The 23,875-nt window shown below is 45.1% G+C and overlaps 3 protein-coding genes across 4 annotated transcripts; 1 reads left to right on the top strand and 2 right to left on the bottom strand.

Moving 5' to 3' along the window:
- Positions 1–1,511: 1,511 nt before the first annotated feature.
- LOC133925957 (ubinuclein-1-like) lies at positions 1,512–9,536 on the bottom strand. Of its 2 annotated transcripts, XM_062371695.1 has the most exons (14): positions 8,963–9,536; positions 8,190–8,276; positions 8,023–8,115; positions 7,331–7,407; positions 6,332–6,935; positions 6,099–6,192; positions 5,890–6,002; positions 5,354–5,440; positions 5,182–5,229; positions 3,889–4,011; positions 3,645–3,779; positions 3,262–3,309; positions 2,414–2,515; positions 1,512–2,272 (listed from the first exon to the last, which is right to left on the bottom strand). In XM_062371695.1, exons 1-14 carry the CDS (start codon positions 9,275–9,277, stop codon positions 1,844–1,846), a joined length of 2,355 nt encoding a protein of 784 aa, XP_062227679.1. In that variant the 5' UTR covers positions 9,278–9,536; the 3' UTR covers positions 1,512–1,843. The 2 variants fall into 2 exon arrangements, with proteins under 2 accessions (XP_062227679.1, XP_062227686.1); XM_062371702.1 differs by lacking the exon at positions 5,182–5,229.
- Positions 9,537–9,971: 435 nt separating this feature from the next.
- Positions 9,972–12,725, top strand: LOC133925945 (MADS-box transcription factor 2). Its single transcript, XM_062371687.1, has 7 exons — positions 9,972–10,437; positions 10,863–10,929; positions 11,054–11,115; positions 11,221–11,320; positions 11,426–11,455; positions 11,569–11,613; positions 12,217–12,725. Exons 1-7 carry the CDS (start codon positions 10,250–10,252, stop codon positions 12,352–12,354), a joined length of 630 nt encoding a protein of 209 aa, XP_062227671.1. The 5' UTR covers positions 9,972–10,249; the 3' UTR covers positions 12,355–12,725.
- Positions 12,667–14,906, bottom strand: LOC133925934 (probable receptor-like protein kinase At1g11050). Its single transcript, XM_062371677.1, has one exon. The coding sequence runs from the start codon at positions 14,791–14,793 to the stop codon at positions 12,883–12,885; it is 1,911 nt and encodes a 636-aa protein (XP_062227661.1). The 5' UTR covers positions 14,794–14,906; the 3' UTR covers positions 12,667–12,882.
- Between the last annotated feature and the right edge of the window lie 8,969 nt (positions 14,907–23,875).

Below are 23,875 nucleotides of genomic sequence, written 5' to 3'. Positions count from 1 at the left end.
AAAGAGAAGTGCTCCTACTCATTGTTCCAAAAAAATATATATGATGAACAAATGGTTGTTGTTTTAGCCAAGATCATAACCTGGATCTTATTGATGCTAAGTGGATGGTCATGTTACAAATTTGTGCCATGCATCGGAGGTCAACATGCGAAGTTTCGAGGTATTGATTCACTACCTGAACTTCGGTTTCTTCATCTTCTCTTGCAATAACATATATAATGTTCAATTTAGCTAGCTAGCACTAGACGCTATGCAGTTTTAAACTGATTAAACTTAACAAAACAAAGGACAGGATTCTTGCTCTCTTATTCTTTTGCAAATTCATGCCTGTAGCGCGCGCATCCTGTCTGAAACAGTTGGTATCCACGCCGCCAAGCTTCCAGGTAATCAAGCACCTAGCAACCGAAGCATGCAGGAGACTGTCGCGGAGGAGGATCTTCAGGACTGGCATCTCCTGATGGAATTACCTGTTGACGTCCAGATCTCTCAGGATGATTGATGATGCGATTGGTCGCGATCAAGAATGGCAATTTGGCAGACAAAATCCATCCCGAAGCTACCATCTCCCTTATGCAAGGCAAAAAATTATAATCGGGTGAACAATTGGCAAAACGAATATGATCCGATAGTGAAGAGTGTGCAACTGCGAGTCATTTCGGTCGAGCTTTCCAAGACTGAACACATCTTGTTTGCGTGTCCCCGTGGCGGAAACTTTGAGTTGGTCGTCAGTCCCCTCATTATCTGATTTCATTTGGGAGATTTCGGAGAAGGGAAGGGAAGAACTCGGGATAAAACATCTGAAATGGAAAGGACTGGCCGCAGCTGGGTGGATGGACACTGTTACGAATCCGAAACAAGCTAATAACAATCGAAGGCAAATGCAAACGTCGTACGTCTCAAACATCCAACTGATACACTCTGCAAAATAATTTCCCTTTTCCAGCATTAGAAGAACCTGCTGAAGGTCGACGTGTAGCTGAAGATGGATGGATAGAGGTATCCATGCGAACTGAAGATTTGAGAAGATGATTGACGTCGCTCCTCCATTCTGCTTTGTCTATCTTCGATTTTCCGCATGTCTGAATAGTTGGAACCCTATCTATCTGTTGTTGGGGTGAATCTTACGTGTCATACCGTAGCAAAATTTGTAAACCTCGTGTACTCTCCCTATGCTTTCAATGAAGTGGCGCCAAGCCTTTTGTCTAAATGAAGATGCAAAACATGGCAATCTGTCGACACAAGGATTATTACAAATTTCACCCATTTCGGTTGTACGTAACACGGGGCCAAGGGCAAATAGGTGTTGCAGCAATCCAATCTTTTTAGAGAAGCTCCCCCGTCTCTAACGCGAATATTTCCTGAATCTACATTTCAAACGGGCCTGACTCACTTTCTGGTCCTGGATGCTTCAGCCGTACAGATTATGCGTTTCGAACAGGCCTGAATCGCTTCCTGGTCCTGGATGCTTAGACCGTACAGATTATAGATAATTTTCACGAGATAAAACCAAATTTAAAAAGCAGCAGATCGCTGAATGGGCATTTCGATCACATGCTATGAACAATACATGTCGAGTGCATGCTATTAACATTACATGTCTCAACGACCAGCAGCAGGGACGACTCGTACTTACAAGTTACAACCAATATTTGAGGTGCCAACCTGCATCTGATCATATCAAGCAGTGCTACACAATCTGGAGAGAGGAACTATTAATCCTGTTCACTCGGATACATGTTAGTTTTGAGGATCGGTGGTGAACACATGGAAAGACCATCTTTTGTTACAGCAGCTGAAAAGGGGCTATAAGGAGAATTAAATATCCAATATTATGCCGAAATAATCAGCTAGATTGTTGGTCATGACCAAGCACGGTTGGGAGGCCAAGCACGGTTGCAGTTGTTGCAGCGGAGGGCAGGCTACCAGCATTTACCTCATCGGAAGGCTTGAAAGGCTTTTGCAAGGGAGCCTTCAGTAGGTTAGCTTGTGTATCTACAAAATCAGATTCTGGTTTTCTTTTCTTCTTCTTCATCTCGCCAGAATTTCTGTTGCTGTCATCAGGAATCGCACTGGAGCTTATTTCACGAACCCTTTCAGAACTTTTTGATCCCTGGTTCTGTCCATAAGCAGGTGCAGGGTATGTGATGGGGTTTGTTGCGGATGGTTGTGCCACTTGTGGGACATGTGCACCCTGCATTACAACAGGGTACCCATCTTGTAGTTTAGCTGCTGCAGCCAACCTCTTCCTCTTCATTCTCTCTTCATTGCGAACCTAGTTTAATCGAAAGGGGAAAAATTGTGAGCACCAACATACTATGAAAGGATGCCATATGTTGCATCTGCTTCAACTTTTAGTTCTACATGTGCATATATTTTTTTAAAAAAAGGGAAAAAGGACATGTATAATGATGACCTTCTGCTGGCTGTACAATAATCTTTTTCGTTCCTTTGATCGGTAAATGGCATCTTTGATCCCAACATTATCCATGTAACCTTGCGGCCACAAGTCTGCAAGCTGGCATAAAAACAATGACATTTTAAGCACGATCAAGACAATTGCATATGCTCGTGAGATGGTGTATCTACAAAATAACAGTTCTAGTAAAAAAAGTCAGTTTTTGCAGTTTTAGCATGATCTGAGAAGTACTCAACATGATATGTCGCTTGGAGTTAAATGTAGAAAATTCAAACCAAATTTGGAGAAAAATCAAAATTAAAAGTTGGACCGTTACAAAAACTGGTAGGGGGGCAGGACACGCATCCCTTACTCTCTTACTCAAAACAAGTAACTAAACTGACCTCCAGTTCACAAACCAGGATCTGTGACCTTGAGAATGCATTGAGCAATCAGTTGAATAAATGCCTAGCTGATATTTTCACCCAAGGCAGTTAGAGAAAACAATGAATAAATCATCCTTCTTCCACATAAGACAAACAATGCCAGCCCATGATACAAATTGAGAGAGAAAGTACAAGAAGCTTTAGGTTTGCCTAAAGACAATACCGACTACAAACAAAAGTGCTTTTCAAAATGAAAATGGGCAAGCTTCCACAATTGGAATTGGTAATTAGGTCAAGTAGTCAAAGGAACTGATTCAAATGAATCTCCCAAACACACAAAAACTAATACTAATACTAACATAGAATAAGTTAGATGATAAACATCATAATGATACATCATCAAATTCAGATGCCCTGGAATCTTTTTTAAAAAGAAACCAAAATGAGAAGAAAGAAAAAATAAAGCTTCAGGATCAATACCTCTACATACAACTTCCTGCTTTGAGGGCCCTTGTCTTCATCCATACCCTGACAAGTATTTGGATAGATATTTATCAAGTATTAACTAAGACAACCAAGTTGAAGGAGAAATGAGCATAGGAATTCAAGCCAATTTAGTTCTATAGAAACCCGTCTACATGTTTAATTAATAAAAATGATACAGAACAAACAAGAATCAAACATACCCATATTTAATTGTTCATTCACTGATTTGCAAATGATAAACTTAATAAGTCTAAAAATGTAGCCTTGGTGCCAAAACCTTTTCAGGCTTTCTCCATAAATAGACAAAAAAAAGGTCAACAAGATCACAAGTTGTCCACAATCTAAAAAGAAAAGAAGATATGTTTATAGGTTTATACCTCAACATACAGATCGTACAGATCACATATCCTGTCCTCCAATGCAGTATCCATTACAGACTTTCCTTTTAAAGCTCTTCTTCCATCATTGGTAACCTGAAAATCATCAGCTGAACCATCCTGCTGTTCATTGACCTGGTAGCACATGATAACAGAACATCTAACATCAGAAGTAATTAACAAGAGTTCAAACATCAATAGGCTAGATGGGAGCCTCACACTTGTAACTCAATTATATCTTTACCTTGGACTTGGCAGCCACACGTGCTTTGACCATTTCATTGATCTCCATTTTTACGCGCTGAAACCTATCAGCCTTCTCTAGTTTAGCCGACAGACCTGATTCTACCATTTCTTTCATGTTTCTCTGTTAAAAATAACATTTGTTTGAGATGGAAGCAGACATGCACAAAGTTATGATGATTGTTGTGGAGATGTAGTTTGAGTGAATGGCTATCCCACAGGATCAGTACACCACATAGGGTACATAAGCATGACTTAGAAACTAGAAAGTAATGGTTGAATGGACAATTAGACATTCAGGCTAGAAGCATCTCAAATTTCCTTTTTACTGGAGATAAGTGCATCAAAACAATATATTTGTTGCTCAGTAGTTCTTTTTGTTTCACATTATATTATATTGACCTCATGGAGACAGCAGTGATTGTGGTATTTGAGTAATTGAATAGCCGAATAATGATAATTTTTCTCTGATTACAATAAACTTTCACAACATAAAAGAAGTATTACAGATAAACATATAAGAAAGGATCGGATCTAAAATAATGATATCCATGATAGAGTAGGGGTAGCGTCAATTGAACAAAAGCTTGTACAACATCGGTTGAGATGGATTGGACATATCCGACGGAAGCCTCCAGAGTTACTTGTGTATAGCGGGATACTGAGACGCGCTGATAATGTGAAGAGAGCCAGAGGTCAACCAAACCTAACATGGGAGGAGTCTGTAAAGAGAGACTTAAAGGAATAGAACATCCCCAAAGAACTATCCACAGATAGAAGCGCGTGGAAGTTAGCAATCCACGTGTCAGAACCATAACTTATGCATCAGTCTCTTTGTGCCATTATTACTTCTATTTTTTACTAGTACTAGTAATTTTCTCATCATCTTTTTAGTTGGATCTTGTGGGTTTCATCTCTAGCCTGCCCCAACTTGCTTGGGACAAAGGCTTTGTTGTTGTTGTACAGATAAACATATATGGGCGTGTGCTTGTGTGCTCGAAAAGATTTCTCTTAACCTAATTATACTCTTTCACTATTTGATGAAAATAAAAAAACTGAGACATTTTACCAAAATTAATTGTCACACACTCCCTCGGTTCACAAATATGACGTTTTAGAATGCATCCAGTCAATTTTGTATAACTTTAACCAATAAAACGTATAAAACTATACAAATTGATCATTTCTAAAATGATACAATTAATTTAGCCACAAAATCCGCTCTCCTAAAACAATACTATCTTGTAATTTGTGCTAACATATATTAAAATGAATACAGGCCAACATTACATACTGAAGATTGTGTCAGTATCCAAAACAACATCTTGAACTGAAGAGGTAGCTTTTTTCCAATTTGAAATATACAAAAAGAAAAACGATTAATCAAACACAAAGAGGCAATCAACCAGTGCCCTACAATACAAAGAAGACATGCCAAGATAAGTTTATTTACTTCCATTACTAACCTTCAGTGTCCTGCGTTGCACAAGGTGTCCAACTATGCCCATGAGGCGATCCATCAACTCATGTTCTTGGATCTTTCCTTGATTTGCCTGCACCACATCAACAGTATTATGGACAGCTAAAGTTAATCACAAAAGTCTAAAAGCTGATCAAAGTGAATAGTGAAAAGATTTCTGCATAGTTGAAGGAGTTTGATTAAGAAATTGAAATAGTAGCAATTAGTACAAATAAAACGAAATTGTACTAACTGTATACTGCAACAATTAACAGCAACAACAACAACAAGCCTTTGTCCCAAGCAAGTTGGGGTAGGCTAGAGATGAAACCCACAAGATCCAACTAAAAAGATTTAAAAGAATGACCACTAGTTCAAGCACCACTGTAAACTAGAACTTCAGAGGGAGCAAAACTGCATAAGCCAATGCATATTTATCTGGTAATAAATCAAAACTTTCGGACAGAAGGCTACAGAAATTCTGGGATACAAGTATTCAGATGCACTTGAATCTGAAGTAGAATTATCTGTGGTGCTACATACCGATAACCTTGCAACCTTGGCAAGCTTTTGTTTGACTTCTTGAGGCAACCGTCTTTTAACTGCTGCCTGGCCATTTGGATCTACCTCATTAATATCAATAGTTGGAGATCTGTCTGCAAAGAGAATTTAAAGTATCTGAAATTACTTCCAGCACATCGTTGTCCACAGAAAGGCTCCAGTACAGCAGGGGAAGAGTATATGATACTCACAGTCAGCAACAATCTTCTGGAGATCCCGAATAGCACGCTCAAGCCTGGTGCCTTTAGGTTTAGTACCTGAACCCTCCCTGCCAATGATTGGGTGCTGAAGACAACAAAAAGTGTGAGATAGAATGTATAAATCTTTGATGATACAGGTCATACATACAACTATATCTGGTCTGTGGCAGTGAGTTGAAGATTTTCTTGTGCCAACAAACAGAATACGAGAATAGAATTCTTACCACTGTTTGTGTAGAATAGACAGCATTAGCCATAGCCATGCCAGGATATTCACTTATTCCATGGTTCTCTTTGCGATGCATTCTATTTGATGGATCTTGATTTTCTCCAATTGCCTTCCTTTGTTGGAAATCAAGTTGCATTGAAGTGCCTTTATCCTTGTAAGCTGAATAAGTGTAATCATATGTCTCACTGGTTTTTGACTTATGTGCATGGTCAATAGATTGGAGTGCTGCAGCTTTATGCTTTTCCAAGTCTCTTAGCTCCAAAGGAGCATGTGAGACGTCCTTACTAGACATCTTAGTACGCGCAGCAGCATCAGCAACCACAGCAAAATCAGAAGATTTCCTTTTAGGGGCTCCTCCAGAGGCACCGGTTTTGTTCTTCACCACTCTATTGTCTTCATGGTATTGAAGATAAGAACCTACATTGCTACTAGCTAATTGCTTCCCCATCTGCGCAGCACCTCTTCCAGATGATTTTCCAGGCACGTCGCCTATACTGAAATAATCACCTGGAGCAAGCTGATTATTCTCAAGATAAGTATTTGATGAGTCTTTTCTTCTCCTTTTCTTTGGAGTGACATTTGTCGATGTGCCAGGATCACTGCAAAAGATGATCAAAATGACATATATCATATCCATCGGTGTTGTCATGTATATATGTACTGCAGGTGCGCAAGTAAGGAGTTGATGTTATTTTGATACATTCCCTTTCATTAAATTAATGTAAATCACAGATCCTACATATATGTAAGTCATGTGCACAAGTAACCATGTTTGGCTGTTATTCACATATTTGCTTTGATTATTATGGGCTTGTTCTCATATGCCCATGCCATTGTTTATTTTTTCTGTCAGCTGGCAGAGTGTATATTGAATATATAAAAACATATATCCATTACACTGCCAATAAAGGATTCTACTAGAAATAGCAGAAGGGTGTGGGACATAAATTTCGCAATTTGCATCTCCAAATTAAATTATTTTGAGGAACCTTACATTTGTTCCAACTTCCCTTTGTTCACAAAATAGCCATCATGCTTAGTTGTCAAATTATCGACTTCAAAATACTCATCCTGCAAATAGGCAAATATGAAGTAGATTAGCAATAAAAAAATGAAAATTCATTCTCAATTGATATAACGAAGTAACAGCGCATAAAAACATGTTATAGCATATCTCAGGACAAGCATAAGTTCGCTTACATATGTTGATATATAAGATGTCTAATTCGCACTACAACTTGTGTTTAAACTGAGCCATCATATACAAAAATTAGACATCAGGTTGTTCAATATGGTAGAAATGTTTAGAAGGACCTTTTCCAGACATAAAGCTCAGGTTTTGTGTAGATATAGAAAAATCTTCTAGTACAGCTCAAGTGGCAATGCCATATCAGAATAAAGAATAAGATTTCCCCTACTAGTAAGCAAATAGTTCAGACAGGTAGAACAGAGGAAAAACAATGGGGTGGACATTGATTAAACAAATGGGTATTGGGTACATCAAGCATAATTATTTAATGTAGCCTACATATAACTAGAGCGCATACACGAGCACATGTTATGAAAGACAAAATCAAGTCAGTTGATGAACCATATTTAACTAGCACAAGGCTGAGATCAGAAAAGATCCGGAAGCAACAAACCAAATTTGTCTACACATAAGCAACAAAATTTTGAAAAACTAACCAATTCAGCATCATCGATGAAAGAATCCTCGGTGTCATATTGATCGTCATCTGGCACATCGTCAAGGTCTTCTTCATCACTGCTATGTTTGCCCTGGCAAAACGAATATGGAGTCAAAACATCATGCATGGTGAGTATGGGATCGAATAACACCCAGTGTATGCTACCATGTAAAGGCGCTCGATTTTTTCAATAACTGCATTGAACCGATTTGGCTGTGTTGGATCCTTTGGGTCATTTTCTGCAGGATGTGCCTGATTCAAATGAAAAATAAATTAGATGTTAAATACAGCACTTATTGAAGTCACGTATTTCAATGGATTGTAAATGCAAAAGCCAAAAATTCAGCAAACTCTTCACACTGAAACACTGAATGTTAGGACCAATGTGTACAGGAATGGTAAAGTTATGGCATGAACATGCAGTGTGTCAGGATGAGATTCAACAAATATGCAGCACGGAATGCTTTTAGCATAGTGGCTTTCCAGGTTTTGGCAGATAATAAGCGAGGAACTAGTAGTTAAATTCCAGGATACCAGAAACAGACATTTACAACAACACAGGCATCTCAAATGAAAAAATATGCATAGTTCAACAAGAACATCAGAACCCAACCACCCTGATTTCATATATCAACAACTGGCTGTAATTGAGAATATCATTGTGGTCACCATCATCATCACGCCAAACAGATTCCCTAAAGGTATAGCTCTTGTGCCCTTTGCCATCTTTATCTAGCATTTCTCTTACGAGGGCTGGACCTGTTACTGTCTACTAAACACAAAAAGGCCTTCACGTTTCCTCTTCCAGATCTTATCTTCAGGTTCCAGAGAATCCATCTATTTTCATCTACTCGCAAAGCTAAGCTAAGCTAAGCACAAACTACAGCAATACAGCAGGTAATCAACCAACACGCAACAACCGCAACAGCACTGCTTACCGCATCGGACGGGCCCGCATGTGCAGCCAACGCCGGCTCGGCCGTCACCGCTGGCGCCGCCGCCGCGTGCCCGGCCTCCCTCAGGAGCTTCTTCCACGACACGATGGTGGTCTCCCCGGGCCGCAGCTCCACGGAGAACACCTGCCTTCGGCACGTCGCCGCAGCCTCGGGGACCGCCGCAGTCGCCGTTGCCGTGGCAGGCGGCTGCTGCGGAGCGAGAGCGGGCGGCGCCGCTGCCGCTTCCGCCGGAATCCTAGCTGCTGCGGCCGCGGTGGCAGGGCCGGGGGCGGAGGAGGCAGCCACGGGGTCTTCCATGGCGAGACGGGAGGTCACTGCATTAGATCGAGGGGAGGGGAGGAATCTAGGGTTTTGGGGAGTGGCTGGGGAGGGAAGTGGAGGAGGAGGTGGGCTCCGGAGAAGAGGGCACGAAAACGCCCTCGGTTTTGGTCGAGGCGGAGGGCGCGGGTCGCGCGCGCCGGATGGGGTGAGCTAACCGCCGTGGATTCCTCGTCGCCGTTGGCTTGGCTCCTCGTCTCGCCGCCGCGTCCCCTTTCTTGCCTCGGGAGGGGCGCGCATGGGCTGTGCACTAGTGGTTGGTGACTCGGCCCATGGGCCTGCGCATGGGCTCTCGCAGGTTCGGCTGGCGGGCGGACAGGCCGTTACGGGCCCAACATCTGGTGGGCACGAAAAGGTCAAACATATTTAACCTGGGTGAAGAAAAAAATGGAAAACGAACAAAACCTTATGACTCAAACGACTGGAAATCAATCATGGTCTACAAAATCGGACATGGATTTTTCAGAACAGGCACATTTTTTTCTGCGAAATTTGTGGATCTCAAACAACTTCTACGATGGATTGATGGATATGCAAATGATGATTTCATAATTTGATGAAGGTTTACACCCTACCAAGCCTTGAAGTCCTGCCTAGACGAAACGTAGACAAGACGCAGCATAGAGTTTTTTTCCGAACCATACACAACGCCATTAAGGCTTTTGCCATCAACTCCGACTGGACAGCGAGGTAAAGCCAAGTAGCCAACGGACGCAAGCAAAGCAGACAGAGCGCTTGCCGTTTCTGGCGCCCCGCTCTGAACAGACCCGAAAGTCCCCTCGGCACCATTCCTCTTCCTCCCATGGCGATCTCCTTTACTCCTCTCCCACCACCGCCCCTCCCAACCACACCACACCGGCACCATCAACCGAGCGGCTGCAGGCTCCAGTTCAGAACAGGAGAAGAGGCGAGCCTTTCTTGGGAGGTTGCTGGAGGAAAGGGAAGGGAAGGATGGGGCGCGGCAAGATCGAGATCAAGCGGATCGAGAACTCCACCAACCGCCAGGTGACGTTCTCGAAGCGCCGGAACGGGATCCTCAAGAAGGCGCGGGAGATCAGCGTGCTGTGCGATGCTGAGGTCGGCGTCGTCATCTTCTCCAGCGCCGGCAAGCTCTACGACTACTGCTCCCCCAAGACGTCGTGCGTACCGTAACTGCTCCTTTTCCCCTCCCGCGACTGCATCTCTTTTCATGACGCTTTGGTGTGTAGTGCTTGTTTATGCTGGACTGGAGAAAGGTTCTATTTTTAATCTGCTACCCATTTTTTTTGGATTTAGTGCTGTACTCTCCACTAGTGGAACTAGGTGAAAGATAGGATTTTTACCGGTACTGCTGCTTTTCTTATCGACTTGCCATGAACGAACTTGCGTAGGTCTTCAAGATTTTTGCTTCATCAGTTTCTTGCCCGATTAAAGTATGTTTCTGTTTGTAGATAAGCAAACCATACTTCTCTTTACTAAAATCGTTATGAATTTTGGTATCTTGATTCGCTTGGTTTCTGTTGAACCGACACGCTTAGCAATATTCATGCCTGTATTTGTGTACCGTTTGGTGTGACATATATAGGCTATCAAAAATCTTGGAGAAGTACCAGACCAACTCCGGAAAGATACTGTGGGATGAGAAGCACATGGTAATATTTGATTTCCAGACAAATGTGAACAACTTTTTAGAGCTAAAATAGCACAGCTTTGGTTGCCTTCTAGAATTAGTTGAGCAGATTGACTGACCATTGATGAGCACATGAAACATTTCAGAGCCTTAGTGCTGAGATTGATCGTATCAAGAAAGAGAACGATAACATGCAGATTGAGCTCAGGTAAGTTTAAACTATAATAAATTGTCTTTTCTTTTTGGGGGATTTTCCTCTTCATTTTCATGTTGATATTTATGGAGAATGTGATTTCCTTTCTTGATGGTACAGGCACCTGAAAGGTGAAGATCTAAACTCGCTGCAACCCAAAGAGTTGATCATGATTGAGGAGGCACTTGATAATGGGCTGACGAACCTGCACGAAAAAATGGTAACAAATCTGTTCAATCAGTTCATCCCATTGTGGTTGATGTTATAGGTATTACCATTCTTGAAATGTCTTTTTCCTGATATTGGTTTGTTGTTTTTGAGGTAGATGGAACACTGGGAAAGGCGCATGGGAAACGTATGAGCTTGATCTAACTATATGATTGTGTATTACTGTATTATGAATATTGTTTGAACATATGGCTGTTTCACATTCTTTCCCTCATCCACTATTTTATTGCTTGACTGCAGAATAAGATGCTGGAAGATGAGAACAAACTGCTGGCCTTTAAACTGGTAAGTGTCCTTGCAGGATTACATTTCACTTGTTGAATCTTTACTTGAAAAAGCTGAGCCATCTCTTCTTGAAAATTTAATGTGTAAATTAAATGCTATCTTGGTGGACTTTTTCAATGCTTAATTTGTTTTCTTGGCAAAGTTGTTTTCATCAAAAGTTGTGTGTGCTGCGCACAGTTTTCAGAGATCATGTTAATCTACTGTTTCATAATTCAGGCAGAATTCAGGCAGGTAAACTTACAGTGAAAATTAGACATCAAACTGTAATATATACTTACAGTGAAAATTAGACATCAAACTGTAATATATACCACCTATCGACCAACTAGAAGGTCGCAATCCATGTTAGTTTCTTATGGTCCTCCATCGACTGAATTTTGTTTGTCTCGTACTAATCAAAGAGACTAAATAAGTCAATGCCAGGTTTCCTATATCGAGTTGATGGGATGTAATCACAGTCACATAATTTAGGCTTTTGGTTGTAAATGTTACACAATTTTTTTTATACAAGGTATCTCTGCACTAGTAGTTAGTTACCGAGTTAATTCTGAAGTTGAAACTAGAAAGCTTACCTGAGCCACTGTTTTTATTCCCTGTCTCTAGCACCAGCAAGATGTTGAGCTGAGTGGCAGCATGAGAGATCTTGAGCTGGGGTACTATCCTGACAGGGACTTTGCAGCTCAGATGCCAATCACCTTCCGCGTGCAGCCCAGTCATCCCAATTTGCAGGAGAACAATTAGGCACCCGCTGAATCTCCCATTCCACTCGACGTTTTCGTCCGATGATTTCACCCACCACTGGCTTGTATGTCCTCATGCATAGCCAACTGTATCTCTTATTTCCAGTATGTTTGGATGAACATATAATGTGTGTCAGAAGCATGACGTGCCGATGTCATGGAGCTCTAGTACACGCTCTCAGCTGGTCTATCCTCGTTCCAGATGGCGCCAGTAGTGGAGCCCAAGCCGAAGTGTGAGTAACTTGGCACTGTATGATTGTGTAATCACTGCATTTGTCGGACGGTGAATAGTTTCTGTTTGGAACTAAAACAGTGAGACAAACTCTGATGTAATATTATGTGTTAATGACATCTATTGGCATTTCAGTACAAGATACATAATCCATTTACAACATGAGAAGTTTATACATCACTCTAAACTTCAGTGAACCAACACTTGCAGAAGTGTAGCATGTGAATACATCTATATATATGTGTGTGTGTGTTCCCGACCTGAAACGTCAATCAGCTTGCAACTTGCACGCATCCATCAGACGTCGTGCATCTCCTGAGCATATCGCCGAAGTCCACGAATGGACCACTCAGCGCCGTCTAACGCAATCCTCTGGGCGTACGGCTGCGGCCGGTCCGGCAGGTCAGGCACGTCCACGTCCCCCTCCAGCATCCTCAGTGCCTCCGGCATGGTCGGACGGCACGCCACCGTGACGTGCGCGCACAGGATCCCGACAAGCACGAACCTCTCCATGGCCGCCACGCAGGTGATGTGCTCCTTCCGCAGCGCATTGGCGAGCACCTCCCTCGCCCGGCCGGCCTTGACGAGCGTCCACGCCCAGTCGGTGATCAGCACGACCCCGGACGGGTCCGACAGGTCGAGCGCGCGGCGGCCGCTCGTCACCTCGAGCACAAGCACGCCGAAACTGTACACGTCACTCTTCTCGGTGAGCTGCCCGTAGAGCGCGTACTCCGGCGAGAGGTAGCCGTGCGTGCCGGCGACGCGCGTGGTGAGGTGCGACTGGCCCTCGCGGCTCCGCCGGGCCAGGCTGAAGTCCGCCACGCGCGCCCGCATGTCCGCGTCCAGGAGGATGTTCGTCGCCTTAATGTCACGGTGGTAAATCCTCGGCTTGACGCCGTAGTGCAGGTACTCAAGCCCCCTTGCCACGTCCAGTATAACGCTCCGGCTCTGCGCCCACGATAACGCCGGCCGCGGCCTGCCTTCGATGTCATCGAAGATGTACTGATCCAGAGAGCCCTTCGGCATGTAGTCGTACACGAGGAACATCTGCTTTCCTTCGTCGGCGTCGTCTTCGGCAATGCAGCACCCGCGCAGCGGCACCAGGTTCCGGTGACGGAGGAGGCTGATGATCTCCACTTCGTTGGTGAACTCCTCGTCTCCGTTCTCCACGTCCGGGTCGAGCATCTTCTTCACGGCGACCACGGTCCCGTCCGCGAGCACACCGCGGTACACAACCCCGAAGCTGCCGCGGCCGATGAGGTTACGCTCGGCGAAACCGCCGGTTGCCTTTGCTAGCTCGCCGATGTCGAACAGCACCGAGCCGGTGTTCGGCCGAGGGCGCAACCGCCGCTCCTCTGAGATTTGTATGCTCCTGTTCTTGATACATTCATGTCTTTTCTTCCAGAGAAGCAGAGCTACGAGGGAGACGAGCAGGACGGAGGCAATTGGGATGATGGTGACTACTGCGATGTTGATGTGGTTGGTGGAGTTGGAGGTAGGAGACGAAGTCAGGAACGGGGTGGAGAGAGCGAGGCCGAGGACGCAATTGGCTGTGGCGAGCGATTCGGGGCCGGCGGAGCTAGAGACGCCGGCTGCGTAGAGCACGGTGAGGTAGAAGCAACTAAGAAACTTGGACTTGGAGCCGTTACCGGCGACGACGGTGAGCCGAGACGAGGCCTCGATGCCGGCGTCGAGGCATCGGGTGCACAGCGACATCGAGGCGAGGTCGGCGCCGCAGGAGGCGTTGAGCTGGGCAACGGAGGCGTTACCCACAACCGCGACGTACTGCGCGGCGGTGGTGACCCCAGCGCAGTAGCCCGGGGAGATGGCTAACTGCGACGGGACCGGGAAGCAGATGGGCGTGAGGGATTCTGGCAGCGAGATCGGAGGCAAGGCGAGCGCGCCGGAGAAGGCGCGGAGGCAGGCGGCCGAGGCCGGCGCGGACGGGAGCCGGAAGCGGCCCGTGGCGCGGAGCCTCACCGCGAGGCCGACGCCAAGCACGGAGAGGAGCGTCGTGCAGCAGGCGGTTCGGTCGGACACCGGCGGCACGCACGGCGTGGGGTCCCACGGGAACGTCGCCACGTAGCTCAGGTCGAGCGGGCACGCTGCCACCGCCGCCGTCGAGTTCCCGCCACCCGCCTTGGCCGCCGGCGAGCGCAGCATGAGGACGATGACGAGGACACATATATGCCTCCACACGGTCATCATTCCGGCGAACGGATCCGGAGCGCCACCGCCGCCGCGTCAGTGCTCGGAGGAAGAGAGCCCGAGGCAAAGCGAAGGCGAATTGAAGTGAGGCGGCGCGCCGCGAAGGGTTAAGGGGCCTGCGTGTGGAACTGCTTTAAGCGCTGATATAGCGCATGGCTCGTGGGTCCCACCTGACAGTGCCGTGTAGGGCCGCCATGGCAGTGAGCGAATGGGCTGGGTTGGCGTTGGATTGGGGAGGAAGAGGCTGGGGGAGCAGAGCCAGCATGGAAATGGGTGGCCGTGTTCTTCTCTCCTTCAACGTCGCGCTCGTATTATCTGATCTCTCGTCGGAATTCTACCGTCACCGCGTGTGGCTGTGGTGGCAGAGTCGTCGCTGACGACGAGTATAAGTCAATGACCAACCAGTGGCCACGTATGAGCCTCTCAATATTGGACACTTTTTTGCGATGCGGCCCAAGAGTTATCATGGGTTTGGGCCATAGGAGATGCCATTTTCAGACGTGTGTCGAAACCAGTTTTTGATAATATTTATTGTCAACAAGCCTTTGCAAGTAAGTGCGACGATCTCACAAGTGGGTGTGATGATGTGCGGCTGATGGGACAGCACGCGTAAAACGAACAAACAGACTGAGTATGCCTATTCTCTGTAATGATGGTCTCGTAGTAGGGTTTTTTTGCCGAGAATAGGAGTGCAATAGTTCTGGTACGTAGTGTTTGTATATTTGACTCCCCTCCTATTATATAAAGGAGGGAGGATAAGCTTATAACGGATGAAACTCTTTCTGTAACCCATACGAAAATACACATGATGTAGAGCTGTTATCTCACAACAGATCTGAACCTGGATAACATTTTGTGCTATTGAGTTCATCATCACACACTCGTAGGAAACGTTGATCACGCTCCCATCGACCGGTATACTCTGGATACATTGTCAGAGATTAACCCTTGATAGTTGGCGCGCTAGGTATGGGAGCGCGTTTTTGCGTTTCGGTAAGTGTCGATAACCTGATTGGGCTATCCACGGTCGGATCCACGACTACCGTTGAGTCACATTCTGAGGACCCCAGACGTCATGAGGTGTTCATCATGGGATATGACCTAGATGAGTCTGGTGTGCTACAAGCTTGGGATACCAAAATGGAGTCCGAGGACTCCGAAACCCAACGATAAGTCTGCATGGCAGCCCATGCAGTGGGAAACAATAGAGGTTCTCGTCCTCGGGCACCAGTGATAACCCTCAAGCCATACTCCCAGAGAGAAACCCACCTGGTGCCGGACAAGGAGGCGCTCCGATACAGCCCTAGCAACTACAGCGCCACCTAGAGTAGCGCCTACCGAGGGAGCAATCCTTAAGGGCACCATCACCTAGGCCTTCGCATTCTGCGAATGTTGGGGGCTCCCTCCCTCGCAATATTTCACCGCTCCGTGGTCAGCAGCTTGACTTTGAGGCCATGATGCCTGCACAAAACCTACAGATCATACGAATGCTTCTTAGTCAGCCGCTTGTGTCAATACCAAAGGGTTTGCTGGTGGTGCCATGGCTACGCAACCTCGCTCTCCTGGTAGAAACCGCATGCCGCCAAGTCACGACGGTAAAGACCGCGTGGCCCTAGAGAGCTACTTACGATCGACGATCGTTGGAAGCACCGGTATGTCGCTAATTAGCTACGTATGTGCCAATTTATTTATTTATTGCATGCCCTACATTCACTTTATATTCTAAATGGTTCAAGTTGGCATCATCTGGACTCCTACTGCTGTGTCGTTTGGTGGAGGCTCGAGCGACAGAGAACCCTGAGGTAGCAGCGAGGCGATTCTATTTCGACCACTCATTGATCGCTGCATTGGTCGACTGATGGAGGCTTGAGACCCACACATTCCACCTCCCTAGCGGCGAGATGGCTCCGACGTTGCAGGACATAGCCTACCTGTTAGGTTTACCTTGCACCGAAGCCGCTGTTGGAGTCATCGACGTGGATGCAGACTGGATGAACATCATGCTCCAGCGGTTTGCCCCTGTTCAGCGAACGGACAACGCAACCGCCTACGTGTCTGAGTTCATGTGGGATCCGTGAGGGCCCACGAAGAAGTGGATCCTCCAGTTCCAGGTACTTTGCAATTTACCTTCCGATTTACTTTACGATTTGAAATAAATTTTACTCATCATCATTTGTATTACTTCTAGCCTACATACATCCACCAGGACACCAGCTTGTACTCGGTCTCGAGGCACTTGGAGACCTACCTGCTTTGGTTGTTTGACTGGTTTATGTTCACCAACGGCTAAGGCCATATGGTTTCGAGGACCCTTGTTCTGTACGCAAGGTGGATCGCAGATGCGGAGCCCCATGATGCATCCGCTGTCCTTGCAACGACGTATCGGGCCTTGTGCGATGTGTGCACGAAGAAGGAGCCACTAACCACATTTGTTGGGTGCCCACTACTACTGCAGTTGTGGTCTTACGAGCGGTTCACGATTGGCCAACCCGTTGTGGACCAATCCCCATACTCTGAGGAATGGTACGGGAACCCAAGGAGGACGGGCACACCATTGGCTCGTTGTGGTGTCGACATCGGGTACGTATGAAATATAGTTATGCTTCACTTGCAACATGTTTTAATTCTGGTTTCTTACTATTTTTCTCCATAGCCACACTGGGTGCACGAGCAGGCTCACAGCATGTACGAGCTTTTTAGATCACAGTTCAACCGTCTGTGTGCAGACAACGTGGTCTGGACCCCCTACAACCATTTGTTTATACAAGTCCGTGTGCCTGTTGGTTTGTCTCCGTTGTGTAGCCACGATGAGGAGTACTGGCTTACGAAGAAGCTGCTCGTCTTCGACATATATGTCGAGGAGTACTCACCTCACCGCGTGATGAGACAGTTCGGACGCTTCTAGGCTTTCTCTCTCGTCAACGTTCGTACGGTTCTGGGCCACGTTCACAGGTAACTAAAATCAAATATATAATCCATAGCATTCATCTCATTTACAGTCTATCTAACGTGATCGACTTGCAGGTATACATGAAAGGGCCAGCCGGGTGGTAACCTCTGGGTAGATCGCTTGGCGCCATATGTCTTAGCGTGGGCCCATGCCCTTGAGGATGTCGTCGAGGAGCCTCATCCATTCGCCGAGCCGAGCTTCGAGGAGTACCTACGGTTTTACATCCCATGTACACATACACAGGTCACCTACACCCCAGATACTGTCCGGCAGCACATCACATCGACTACAGAGGCTTATTCGGGCCATTGGGACGAGGACGCTGCATTAGCGGTATGTGTAATTAACGTCTCATTTATTTATCATATAATCCCATAAGAACCACTATAAACTAAAAATATCATTTCATGTTTGTTTCAACACGACGATATCATTTACGATATCCATAGGGACGCGGCTGGAGCCATGAACTGCCTCAGGCAAGGGATGCAACTTAGTGCGGCAGATGTAGTGGGATTTTTCAAGTGGGTTTTCGACTAAGACTGCATAGGCCCTGAAGCTTACCTCTTGTAGATCCACCGCAGACGTCACCGGTGCTCCTTCCAAGTCGAGTGGGGTCTATGCAAAGTTGTCCAGGAGGTCTGATGTGCAACGACGTCCACCGGGATTGACATCCACACCGCCATCTGGACCACGCCCTCCATGCCCGGACACAACAGGTACACATTTTTCATACGCACGTCAGTTAGCGATATTCTTTTGTTACTGATGCATTAATTTCAAAAAAATATTAAGTGCACCTACATACGTCTCGACGCTGCCACCTAGACCATGCCCAGTGCCGACACCTTCACCGCTCGCAGGCCTCTCAGGTAATGGGCGCCAATACATTTCCGCATTCAATATATTCAATGGTATATCTAATATATTCCGCATGTTACTACGGTGATGAAGCCGGGACGCCTACATCTGCACCTCGACCGTTTGCACGTCCACCGCTCGGACCTCCACCGTGTGCAACCTACTTTTGCACTCACGTCTGGCCATCTACTGCTGCACCTGCATACCATACAGGTACAACATTACCTTTTATACTAATACTTTCATTTGCATATTTACCGTATCTAATAAATTCATCTGTTCACAGGCCCCTCGAGTGATTATACATAGATGACGGTGGAAACATCGCAATCGTCATACCCGAGTCAGGAGGATAAGCCTAGGCCAAACCCCCTGTTCGACCTCATGAGGGACTTCTTCTGGGCCACATGTACTACAATGTCGTCACGCGGTCTCAGTTGCCCAGTGCTCCACATTGGACGCAGCACACCCAGGAGGAGGCCTCGACACCTGTGATCGCTACTAGCAGGTTGGTCCACCGGACGCCTTGACCTACTCTAGGGGCCACGTGAGGGCGAACTAGTGGCAACGGCTTCACGATCATGATGGTGGGAACGACCGATGGCAGCAGGGGAGACAACAGTAGGATTTTACCTTTGCTATTGTAACTTACATGTTTGTTTCATGATGCATTTTCGATTCACGAACTAGTCTTACGTATTCGGATGTGTCAACTTTCTATGGTCTACTTACCATGTCATTACTGCTTTTCTCAATCCCACATGACCGCATGCTAGTTGCATTTCTTCAACTGGTTGTCTCATTCTTCGTCCTCGGCTTTGTATGAACTGTTCACGACAAAGCTAGAAAAACATTTCTTACAAAGCTACTTATACACGAAGTGACCACACTACACCTCTGTCGTGAGTCTGGATCTAGACACGAAGTGACCACACAACTCAGATTTAACTATGAAATGATAACACCCCTGTCCTGACGCAAGCTATAGACACGAAATGACCACACAACTCAGTTTTAACCATAAAATGACAACACCTCTATCCCGACGTAGGCTGTAGACATAAAGTGACCACACGATAAAGCTTTAATTATAAATTAAATGACAAAACATCTATCTTGACACAATGAATCTCTACCTAGCATCAATACCACAACTTTTCCATCTTTAACAGGGAATCCAATGCTCCAGCGCCCAACCAAGCCCATGCACTCAGTCCATGTACCAGCCCCAGCCACCATAAATAACATCACTCTCATCCATGGATAGACCATTCCTTTCTCACCTCTCTCAATTGCAATGTCTTCCTCAGCTCCATCAAGCCCACTTGAGAAATATTAGGGGATTTTCATTCATAGGGGGTTGAACCGCCGATGTGCTTTTGTGGTGATCTTTGTAGGCTTCGCGAGTCCCAAGACATCTCCTACACATATGACCTACGCTTCTTCATATGTGCCAACTACCAATTTGACAAGTCTCGATATGGACTGTATGAGTACCCACCGGTATAACGGCATAGATCAGTCATGTGGCACTTTCCACATCTTGTTTCATACGATTTCACACACTATTTTACTAATCTCACATCTTATTTTATTTGTTTAGTCTCCTCCACCTATCTGTGACTTCATTGAATGGCTCGATATCGAGCAAAATGAAGACCAGAAGTGGTGGGTTGACATGAGCATACAGTGGAGGAGGGAAGCGTATGCACGCCGGTAGTATGAGTAACAACAGGAGAAACTACGGCTAAAGCTCCTTGTCAGCCTTCCACCTAAGGGAGGGGTCCAGGGCGACGTGAGCCGCAACTCCTCGTCCGGTTGACCCCAAGCGCAAGGTAGAGCTCCAACAAATGGCATGAGAGCTTTTTGCTGGCAGGAGAAGAAGGCGCGAGCCTTTAATAGACGTATAATTATTAGTGCCGGCCCGTAAAACAAACCGATACTGATAAGTATCAGTGCCGACTCATAGTTACAAACCGGCACTGAAGTATCAGTGCCGGTTCGTTCTAATAACCGGCACTGATGGGGCGGCACGGATGACCATTTCTGTTGTAGTGAAGCGGTAGGAGGAGGAGTGCACGAGGAAGGCAGCGCAGGACCATACCGCAGCTCAAGCACGCGAAGCAGAGATGATAAGGAAGCGGGAGAGGGCCCGTCGCTCTAAGGCAGGTGGCCCTGATGCCCTGAGAAAGAACAAATATCCTAGGTGTAATCAATAGAGATTATCTATTGTAACCCGACATATTTTCACTCTATAAGGCATGTTATGATTAGCAATAGCACGCTATTAGATTGGTCTTTAGGCGTACCGTACAAGCCACCATTTGTTGTCGTCGTGTCTTTATGGTTAAGGTCCCATGTAATGTTTGTCACCGTATGTCACATGTAATATTTGTCACCGTATGTAACCTCCGTGCTGGATAATATGCTAATAGTGCTTCACATCTACAATTGTTCAAAAAATTAGATTTTATATACTCCTAACATTACGTCACTAAAAAATTACTCATACAATTTTACATCAAATAAATAAACAAATATCAACAAATTTACATCGATCCAAAATTTCCAAAAAGTAACTACTCCGTGATGCCGTTTTGACCGTTTCAATCCAAAATTTTCAAAATATCGACCACTAACATTTTTCACCAAATGAATATTCATTATTTGTCAAATTGACATATACAAAAGTTAAATTAAAAAAAAAACTACTTTCCCCTCGCCCCCTGGGAGGATGGCAAGGGGCTTACCGCCCTCTCATAGGGCCATAAGAGGGGCGGACGAGGGGAGGGTCCTACCCGCTCTCTGAGAAGGCAGTAAGAGGTGGTGGTGCCACCGTGGTATACTGGTATCCTTACCGCTCTCTGAAAGTGCTGCAGCCCTTTCAGTGGGTGGTAGACGCATATTTCTGTAAATTTTGCCATCAGAAATCTATTTATTTAAATATTTAATATAAAATATATATATACAAAAACCTCGAGAAAGGTCAGTTGGTGCTGAGCTTTAGCAGGTCGGCCCATTCCGAAGGGGCTAATAGGATTTGGGTCCTATGGACCAAATCCGTTATTGGGTGCATAAGGCTGACGGGTGGGCCAAATCCTAAGGGACCATGGACCAAACTATTGGGCCAAAATCCAGATACAGCCCTTTTCCAAAATTCTAGTCTTTTCCTTTCTTAGTTTTTATTTTCCTATTTTGAAAATAGACGTTTAAAAAAAATATCGATAGTTTCTTTAATTCATAAAAATTCTTTAAACATGATTAAAATTATTAAATTAATTTTCTAAACATAAATAAATGTTTAGAAAATATATATAATATTATTATTGTATTGTATTCCCAACTCAAGTTTAAAAACAGTCCAAAATTTCGTCACGCTTAGGGTAGCACTTTTAGACCAACTCCAGTAGAGGAGTTATTTAAGTACTATAGTACCCATAAAGTACTGTAGCACTGGAAATCAGTCCAGTATCTACCCCATATGGCGCTACAGTACCGCACAGTACCGCTACAGTGTGCAAAGAGAGTATGGGCCTGTATTTGTGCCGGGTTACTGTAGCAGTACGCGACACTGTAATAGTACCGTTTATAGTGGTGGACAGCGGGTTTGGACGGGAAAACAGAGAAAAACAGCAAGAGTACTGCTACTATTTGCATAGGTTAACAGCGGGTCCGGAAAGAGAAAAAGAGTAATAAAAGATAGAAATAGGGTAGCTGCTGGAGATGAAAAAATAAAGGTATACTGTAATAGTGACAGTGGATGCTGTAATAATGTTTTTTAGGATGAAAATTTATGATAGCTGTTGAAGATGACCTTAAATACGTTAATCGACCTATTCAGATTAAGAGTCATGAACCTAAGGCGTTTGATGCTAGTTCATTTAAGGTTTACCTCAAGTGAACATCGCTTAATCAAATCTATCAATTCGATCTTTTCGGGAATCGGAATGCCACAGGAATATCAGACTTTGTCTGATGTCCAACACTCCCTTCAGCATTGCGGCAAGTGCCAACTCTTGCTCATACTATGCAACCATTTTCAAAGTGATGCTAGCTTGAACTTATTTATATGTTAGCACCTGCATGATCAAAACCATTATTTACAAGCAAATGAAACTTGCATTGAACGTGACTAATGACTATGGAATGTGAGATATCCGGATCTGAAATGGGTACTAGTGAGACAATGCTTCTCTTGCTTGCCCTGTGTGCCCTCAATGTCTCACTAGTCACTAGTGACTCTTTGGTTGCATGTTAAGTAACCAAACCCCTATGTTAAGGCATTCAAGCACCGTAATTTTGCATATTAATCATAGACCTAATTGAGCCAGGTTTAACCCAGTACCACCTATTGGTAAAAGTCTCTACGAGACCAGCTTTAAAAGGGGGAGGGGATCCATGTGAAGTTATGGATATATAAATGCACATTGGAACGGTATGCCCTTTGACAGAGTCCATGAGGTAAGCAACAAGAGTTAGTCCAGTTGTTAGGTTATGTCAGCAGCATATGGTTCCTAGGTGACTTGATCATGCATGCGCTTGTTAATTTCTACTATTAGTCTACATGTTTTCCTTGATGTTTACAGGATTAGTAATTAACTAACAGGTGAGCATCTTGCATCAGTACTCTCCATCACAAAAGGTTTCGAAAAGAATGGCCCTCCATCACAAAGCATATGTTTGCGTTCTTTGCCGTTGCTTTTTTCCCGGTGGTTGCCTTTAATTTCTTCTTAGGTATACTCTACGACCCGTCAAACAGGATATGATAGTATAAGATTCCAAAAGTCATCAGTAACTAATTCCATTTGCTTCTGAAAAACTATCCGATTCCATGAATCACAAAATCGAGTACTGCTTAGGTGGAAAAAGAGGTTAATCATCTAATGCAGCGATTATATATGTACCATGTATGCATACTACCCTCTACGGTCCAATTTATATGCTGTGATGCATTTAGAAGGTTCAAAGTTGCCAATAATGGTCTGATTCTCGACCATCGGTCGAGAGCCATCGAACGCACGTGCATGATGATCAAAATGATGCAATCCATCGTCCCTAGAAAGTGATGGCGAAAGGAAATGCCGAACCTATTCCATGGAAGCAAAAGGGTGGACGAAGTTAAGCTCGGAACGCCATTGCCGTGGGGATCCTTGAGACTCTCCCAAACACCCCAGCTAGCTCCCTGCCGTTCATGCATGCTGCAGCGCAGAACCTTAATCCCCCTGTATAAATAAACCCAACCAATGCGCACATTACTCACCACACCAGGGT

The sequence above is a fragment of the Phragmites australis genome, chromosome 1 (genome assembly GCF_958298935.1).
Source record: "Phragmites australis chromosome 1, lpPhrAust1.1, whole genome shotgun sequence".
Lineage (NCBI taxonomy): Eukaryota > Viridiplantae > Streptophyta > Magnoliopsida > Poales > Poaceae > Phragmites > Phragmites australis.
This window is presented reverse-complemented; position numbering and strand designations above follow the sequence as displayed.